This window comes from Poecilia reticulata, chromosome 12, assembly GCF_904066995.2.
Source record: "Poecilia reticulata chromosome 12, P_reticulata-male-v2, whole genome shotgun sequence".
In the NCBI taxonomy this organism is placed as follows: domain Eukaryota; kingdom Metazoa; phylum Chordata; class Actinopteri; order Cyprinodontiformes; family Poeciliidae; genus Poecilia; species Poecilia reticulata.
In genome coordinates, this window is record NC_088841.1 from 15,513,729 (window position 1) to 15,521,154 (window position 7,426).

The following is a 7,426-nucleotide window of genomic DNA, read 5'->3' on the forward strand; positions in this document are numbered from 1 at the left end:
ATATATGTGAAGGTTATGTCTCCGCCTTTAGCGTGAGACATAACCAGCTTAGTTGAAATAAAATATCAGTCAAGAGTTCATAAACACAAACATCAATTAAAGCAAAGCAAGGTTTAAATATCCGAGATTTACCCATTTGCATAATTTCAGTTAAAAGCATTTTTTCTTCCCAGAGAAATGACAGTGGCTCCAAAGGATCCCACTGCGTAACTGTCTCTGGAATATAAAAGTTTTTTTACAGCAATTTATGCATATCATGGCAGAAAAAAGTGTGCAACCTAAATTAGTTTTTTTTTAACTGTAGAGGACAAATATGACATATGTGCAAAAATTTTTTAATTTATTTACCATGGTCTCACCTTTTTGTTTCAAAAACTGGCAAGAAGACAATTTGTGAAGACTTTTGAGAGTCACTGTTCTGGATTTGTTTTAATCAATTTGTACTCCTAAATGCAACAGACCAAAAAACTGTAGATAGAAACCAAATAAAATTACAAATCCTATCCTGGAAAATTATTTTATTCCAATTCCATGTTTTGTGGAATTGATTTGCCTTTTCAAGGATGAAACTGTCCCAATAAGAGTTTATATTTTATTGGTAAAGAACAAATTATACTCAACCTACAGGTCACTTTAATCAATTGTTCACACATCAAAAGAAAAAGAAAAAAAAACAGGCTTCCAGACAACAGCTAAAAGGCTCACAAATGATTAACATCGTTGAGAGGGAAAAAAAAAATAAAAATCCCTAAAAATAAAAATTTAAAGTGGGAAAATGAATTTGATCAATTTAACAACACAAAATCACACCTGAAGTTTCTGATGAGGTTTTAGTGAACAGCCAAGAAATTAAGTATCAAAGTAGAAATCAGAATGTCATCTTAAGAATTGCCAACCCTGTTTTGAAATGGCTAAAACTAAAAACAGAAAAAAAAAATTCTTAAAAGGCTGCAGAGAGAGTAGGCTGTGGTGGGTTTTCTGGCCATGGAATGCATTTATACCAAAATAGGGATGAGGATGTCTGAAATAAAACAGACATGAAATGGTTAAAATGCAAAGATTTGAAATATTTCCTCCAGATGTTGCGTAAATACCGAGGCCTCTATCTGTAATGACGTGGAGGTGGGCTATGGTGAGGTGGGGGGTGCCTCCTCGGAGGCGGACTGTGCCTCAACATGGGATGGCGTGGAGGTGACGGGTAACGAGGGGGAGATCCTCTGTTAAAATACGGAGGAGAATAGCGGCCTCGGGATCTGGAACGAGAACGTGAACGACCCCAGTTGGCAGCGCCACCGCCACCACCACCGCCTCTCTCCTCATAAACTCGGATATACGAGGTCTCACCCTGCAAAAAAAACAAAAAAAAAAAAGTTCAATAAATTACAAATGTGAACAAGAGTGTCTGTTTTCACCATCACTGATGCCACATACCTGATGCGAACGAAACTCTGTCCGGTCAAGTCGGCGTAGCGCGTATTCCATATCCTCCCTACGGAGAAACTCCACTACGCCCTCGCCGTCTCTCTGTACATCTGCGAAACAAACATCTCCTGCTTCTCGCATGTGATCCTTCAGATCCTGCCAGCTTCCAGTAGACGGTAATCCTTTTGGAGGGGAGGGCAAATATGATGAAAAACATTTAAGAAATGAATGCAACAGCAATAAATTTGGTTTGGTTGACCAAAAGTGTCGTTTGAATGACATTTAAAAAAATTACGTTCATGAAGTTCTTTATGAAACAAAAATGCAAACTTTGATTAACTCACTTGAAATTTTAGCTTATGTACTGATTCAGGAGATGAACTGGAGCTTCTTTAATCATTTACAGTTTCACCTTGGAGAAGTTACTTATTGATAAGTGTAATGCCAACTCCTGAGCTGCAGTTGCTTAAAACGCAGACCGACTTCAAATGTGGCAAGAACGTTTTAAAATGTAACTACCTACTTTTCTATCGAGTCTCTTTCAGACCAGATGTAAAATTTTGTCTTAACATAATTAAAAATACTTGGAGCTAAACGTTTCGGCAGCTATAAAATGTACGACTACCTTAGCATGCCTATATTTAAATTGTTGTCATATTAAAAATACTAAGGAAGTACAAATCATATGAAATCTCTGTCTTTCTGGAGCAGTAATAAATACCATAGGCAGCCTAGTTACAAACAGTGCACTGCAAAAGCAAACTTGCTCACATCTTCTCATACAAAAACCACAATCAATGTATCTTACAGAGATTTTGTAATATTGACCGGCACAAATAGTGTTGGTCTTTTACTATTGGATAGTTGATGCTTCGCCATGGCAACTAGTTATTTTTACCACTGGGAGCAGTTGATTAGCATCCCAAAAAGTTTAAATAACACTTGTACTATGTGAAAAATAGAAATATAAAAGCTTTCAGATTTGTACTTGAAAGATGTTTAAAAGAAGCATGCATTTTCCCCAGTCACAATTGTGCGTTAGTATCACAAAATTCTAGTAAAATACATGGAAGTCTGTGGTTGTAACATGACCAAATATGCAATATTGCAAGGCACTGTGTGTTATGTTAACATTTTGTGAATGTGGAAAACAACAGATAAAAGATACACAATGATAAAATTACACCTACCAGTCACTACAGCGGGAGTTTAGGATAATTCAGGAAACATGATCAGTTTTTGTTTAGTTTCAGTTTTCATGATCTGAGAAGCAGACTTCATCTCATCCACTCAGTCCCCTTGACTTCCAGTCCACCAAGAGAAAACATATCTGCCTATGACTCAAGACATCCTTTACTATTTCCCTTGTCCTCCAGTCCGCCATAAGAGAGAGATTGTATTATTTTTCAACAACTTTTGAGATCCATTTTCCTCTAGTCCTCCATGAGTGAGAGATTTCATCATGCGTCTACACTTTTTGGCATCCTTTTCCCTCTAGTTTGCCATGAGCGAGAAAAATGTCTATAACACTTGGGATCCATCTACTATGCCCTTGTCCTCCAGTCCACGGTGAGAGAAAGAGAGTGAAACATTTGTCAAATCTTTGGCATCCATCTACAGAACCCTGGTCCTCCTCTCCACAAAGAAAGAATTATTTGCCTACAATGGTTGGGGTCCATCTACAAGGCCCTGGTCTTCCTGTCCGCCATGATAGAGAGAAATATGTCTACAATCCTTGGATCCATCTACTAGGCCCTTGTTTTCCTGTCCGCCATGATAGAGAGAAATATGTCTACAATCCTTGGATCCATCTACTAGGTCCTTGTTTTCCTGTCCGCCTTGATAGAGAGAAATATGTCTACAATCCTTGGATCCATCTACTAGGCCCTTGTTTTCCTGTCCGCCTTGATAGAGAGAAATATTTGTCTATAATCGTTGGATCCATCTACTAGGCCCTTGTTTTCCTGTCCGCCATGATAGAGAGAAATATTTGTCTATAATCCTTGGATCCATCTACTAGGTCCTTGTTTTCCTGTCCGCCTTGATAGAGAGAAATATTTGTCTACAATTCTTGGATCCATCTACTAGGCCCTTGTTTTCCTGTCCGCCATGATAGAGAGAAATATTTGTCTATAATCCTTGGATCCATCTACTAGGTCCTTGTTTTCCTGTCCGCCTTGATAGAGAGAAATATTTGTCTACAATCCTTGGATCCATCTACTAGGTCCTTGCTTTCCTGTCCGCCATGATAGAGAGAAATATTTGTCTACAATCCTTGGATCCATCTACTAGGTCCTTGCTTTCCTGTCCGCCATGATAGAGAGAAATATTTGTCTACAATCCTTGGATCCATCTACTAGGTCCTTGCTTTCCTGTCCGCCATGATAGAGAGAAATATTTGTCTACAATCCTTGGATCCATCTACTAGGCCCTTGTTTTCCTGTCCGCCATGATAGAGAGAAATATTTCTCTACAATCCTTGGATCCATCTACTAGGTCCTTGCTTTCCTGTCCGCCATGATAGAGAGAAATATTTGTCTACAATCCTTGGATCCATCTACTAGGTCCTTGTTTTCCTGTCCGCCATGATAGAGAGAAATATTTGTCTACAATCCGTGGATCCATCTATTAGACCCTTGTCCTCCAGTCCGCCATAAAAAAGAGAAATATTTGTCTACAAATTTTGGGATCCATTTATGAGGCCCTTGTTCACCAGTCCGTCTTGAGTGTGAAATTTTTGTCTACAATTTCTGGGATCCATCTACCAGGCCCTTGTCCTGCTGTCCACCATGAGAGAGAAATATCTGTATACATCTTTTGGGGTCCATTTACTGGGCCCTTGTCCACCTGTCCGCCATGAGAGAGAAGAAATGATATCTGACTATGACTCCTATATTCCTAACAGTCCTTTCAATTTGTCGTCGCAGCATAACAGAGATTAATATCATTGGGCCACGACTCACGGTATCCACCTACCAGTCACTATGACCCGAAATTCGGATCTTCGAGTTGGGGGTCCAAACCTTCCTCTCTGTTGTCCGCCTCCTCCTCCTCCTCCAAAACCTCCCATTGGACCAGTTTTGGCAGCAGAGGATCGAGGATACTCTACACGTAGCTTGGAGTTCCCATATGCATATCCATTCCTTCCAAAGACAGCATCCTCAGCATCCCTAAGAGAAGAGAGCAAATAACTCCTTACCAAAATACACCCAGTGGGCAAAAGTTGGATTTGGTGCCTCCATCCATTTCCTGCTGGCGATTGATTATTGGAGTAGCGTTGTACCACAAAATCAAAGTTGTCCAACTAGGGGATTCTGTTTCGACTTGCCAGAGACCGTCCCGAAAACTCACCGTGGATCCTCGAACCGGATGAAGGCAAAAGGAACAGTTCCTCTGTTATTCTTCAATTCTATTTCTCGGATTTTTCCATATTTGAAGAAGAGATCCTCTATGTCTCTCTCCTGGACATCCATGGGGAGATTTCCAACATAGATCCGGCCGTCAGACATGTTGAATGACTGGATCGCACTGCTGACACAGAATAGGGGCAACTGCAGACTGTGAGTGCACCTCTTTGCTTTCAGAAACAGCTGTGGAAACTGTCCTTTTCCAAATCCATACACTTAGTCCATTGGAGACCAATTCCTTAATTTAGACAAAGATCTGTATATCTGTAATCTTTAAACTGGAGACGAAGTCACAACAGTAGTAAATTACGAGGTCAAGGGGGAAAAAAAGTCTCAGAACTCTGGATCCAAGCCTGAAACTTTAAAAGAGGGTAGAAAATATTTAATAAGAAATAGCATTTTTATGCAGGTGAAATTATTGCAATGTTAGCATTCATAAAAAAAATGAACAAAATCCTTAAATGTTGAGAGTAGAAAGTGCTAAAAACTCTAAAGTGCTTCAGAGAAGTGGAGAAAGCAGCAGAGTAACTATCGTAATGCTACATTATTTCCAAGTGCCTATATACTTCTAAATGTTGTTCCTGGGATATTTTTTTGCTAATTCTATGTACTGTAAAACAAATAAATGAATTAGACATTGGTTTTTAAACAGTCAAATAGGTTTTTTTTTTTTTCCATTTTCCCCATTCACCAAAAGGTTTTACAATTTTGGTCATTTTGTATCAGACTCTCTTTTGGTAGGAAAGGGAGACTGACTCTTACTGGAGCTTCCATGTTAACAACCACAGGAATGTTTTGTACCTGCTTTGACAACCAGTAATTGACAGCATGTTCTATTATAGGAAGAAAATTTACTGTAGCAAAATGCAGTTATTAGTAGTTTATCATGGGCAAGATGTTCAGAGCAGGGATGATAAGAATAATAATAATGATTTATAGCAAAATATTGTCTGAAAACAAAACTGATGAACTTCACTCAAGATGATTAGCTGGTTTTGTTAAATGAATAAGCTGACCTTAATTTTTTTGAATGCTTATATTTCAAAAATCATGAGTTTGCATAAGCACACACCCGCATAATAAGCCTGTGCATCAATCAAAACGTATAAATGTTTTGATGTTTCCATCAAAAACATATATATATATATATATGTAAATGTTATATATATGTCAATTAGAGTAGTTAGCAAATATGTTGCAATAAAAAAAGCACACCAACTGTTTTTTTTTTATTTTATTTGGCACAGACTACTATCTGCTGGTGTTATTAATTGCGAAAATAAATATCTAGAGCAAATTAACCAAACTTTTAGCTGAATAAAAGATTTATTGAAAGTTCAATTGTTTTTGTGGTAATCACTATTACAGCAGAATAATTGTCAGCGTTTGCTCAACATCTCAAGTCAATTCCTAAAGAAATATTTTACATTCAACTAAGCAATTTTTGTGTAATCTTTAGACACCACTATTTTACAGATTTTGATTTAAATTGAGGGAAATAAATCATCAAACAAATTGAAATTTAAAAACATAAATACCTTTGTTATAGTTCAATAGAAAACACACAAAAATGCACCGTGAAATACTTAGAATACATCAAAAATAAAAATAGCTGATACGATAAATAACTCAAGATTTTTATTTTTAACTAGTACACCTATTCAAGTTCCAGTGCTTTTCTAAAAGGCTGTTTTTCTTTTATACTATTCAGAACGAGGACGTTTCCAAGGCCTTGTTGAGAAATCATTTATGATGAACCGACCAGACCTGTTTTTCTACCTTAACCAGCTAAATGAAGATTAACACGTAGCGCTAACTGAAAGCTTTACATCCACGGCCTAGAATATCAGATTTATTTATAAATAAATCGACACCGATAAAACTACACCAAATAAATGTGGAGGCTAAAGCTAATAAACAGGACAGGGACGCGTTGCTGCTACAAGATATAGCAGGCATTAAAATGTTTCTTTTTTCTGTAGTCTACATATTTGGTTTATTGACCGTGTAACCTCATTCGTTTTGCAGGATTTCTGTTTTGTATCGACTTGAACTTGAATATGCTCGTTGGATACGCAAGCAACATTTCTTTGTTGACCAGCTAACCTGGCTAAAAATCTCACTGCGGCTAAAATGCACCAATAGTTCTACCAATCTATAACAGCAGTATTACTTAGAACATCGTGTATGCTGTAAAAAAAAAACAAAAAAACTACTTACGTTTAAAACAGTAAAATTACCTTTCAAATATAACACCCAAGTGTTTTAGTTTGAACGCAAAACACACACCTTCTTCCGTGTTAGCAACGTTAGCTGCTGCTGCTGCTTCTTCTTCTTCTTCTTCTTCTTCTTCTTCTTCTTCTTGAGTTTGCAGCAGTGTGGATACTTCGTTGTGCATTACCGCCCCCAGAGGCAAAAGTGCCTCTACATATTTCTTTGCTTCCTGCAGAAAGGGAATGACTGAATTTGACATCTGTTGGAGTAAATGCGGGGGGTGCTTTTAGGAGTAGTTTTAGTGCATTGTACCGATACTTGAGTAATATTTTTATGACCATCATTAATCTCACTTGAATTTTTTTGGGGGGGAGATTTTACCC

The 7,426-nt window shown here is 37.7% G+C and overlaps 1 protein-coding gene across 8 annotated transcripts; it reads right to left on the bottom strand.

Annotated features, from left to right (window-relative positions):
* Positions 1–578: 578 nt before the first annotated feature.
* srsf9 (serine and arginine rich splicing factor 9) lies at positions 579–7,227 on the bottom strand. 8 transcript variants are annotated; one of them, XM_008424220.3, is made up of 6 exons: positions 7,070–7,218; positions 4,774–4,953; positions 4,399–4,592; positions 1,432–1,604; positions 1,095–1,345; positions 579–1,021 (listed from the first exon to the last, which is right to left on the bottom strand). In XM_008424220.3, exons 2-5 carry the CDS (start codon positions 4,929–4,931, stop codon positions 1,103–1,105), a joined length of 768 nt encoding a protein of 255 aa, XP_008422442.2. In that variant the 5' UTR covers positions 4,932–4,953; positions 7,070–7,218; the 3' UTR covers positions 579–1,021; positions 1,095–1,102. The 8 variants fall into 8 exon arrangements, with proteins under 8 accessions (XP_008422442.2, XP_017163357.1, XP_008422443.2 ...); XM_017307868.2 differs by having other exon boundaries at positions 579–1,345; positions 4,774–4,950; positions 7,119–7,222; XM_008424221.3 differs by having other exon boundaries at positions 579–1,345; positions 4,774–4,950; positions 7,070–7,219.
* Positions 7,228–7,426: the final 199 nt, after the last annotated feature.

Coding starts and splice junctions, on each gene's coding strand:
- srsf9 (XM_017307868.2), bottom strand. CDS start 4,931: ATGTCTGACGGCCGGATCTATGTTGGAAATCTCCCCATGGATGTCCAG. Junction 4,593..4,773: donor ATCCGGTTCGAGGATCCACG/GTGAGTTTTCGG, acceptor CTCTTCTCTTAG/GGATGCTGAGGATGCTGTCT. Junction 1,346..1,431: donor CAGAGTTTCGTTCGCATCAG/GTATGTGGCATC, acceptor TTTTTTTTGCAG/GGTGAGACCTCGTATATCCG.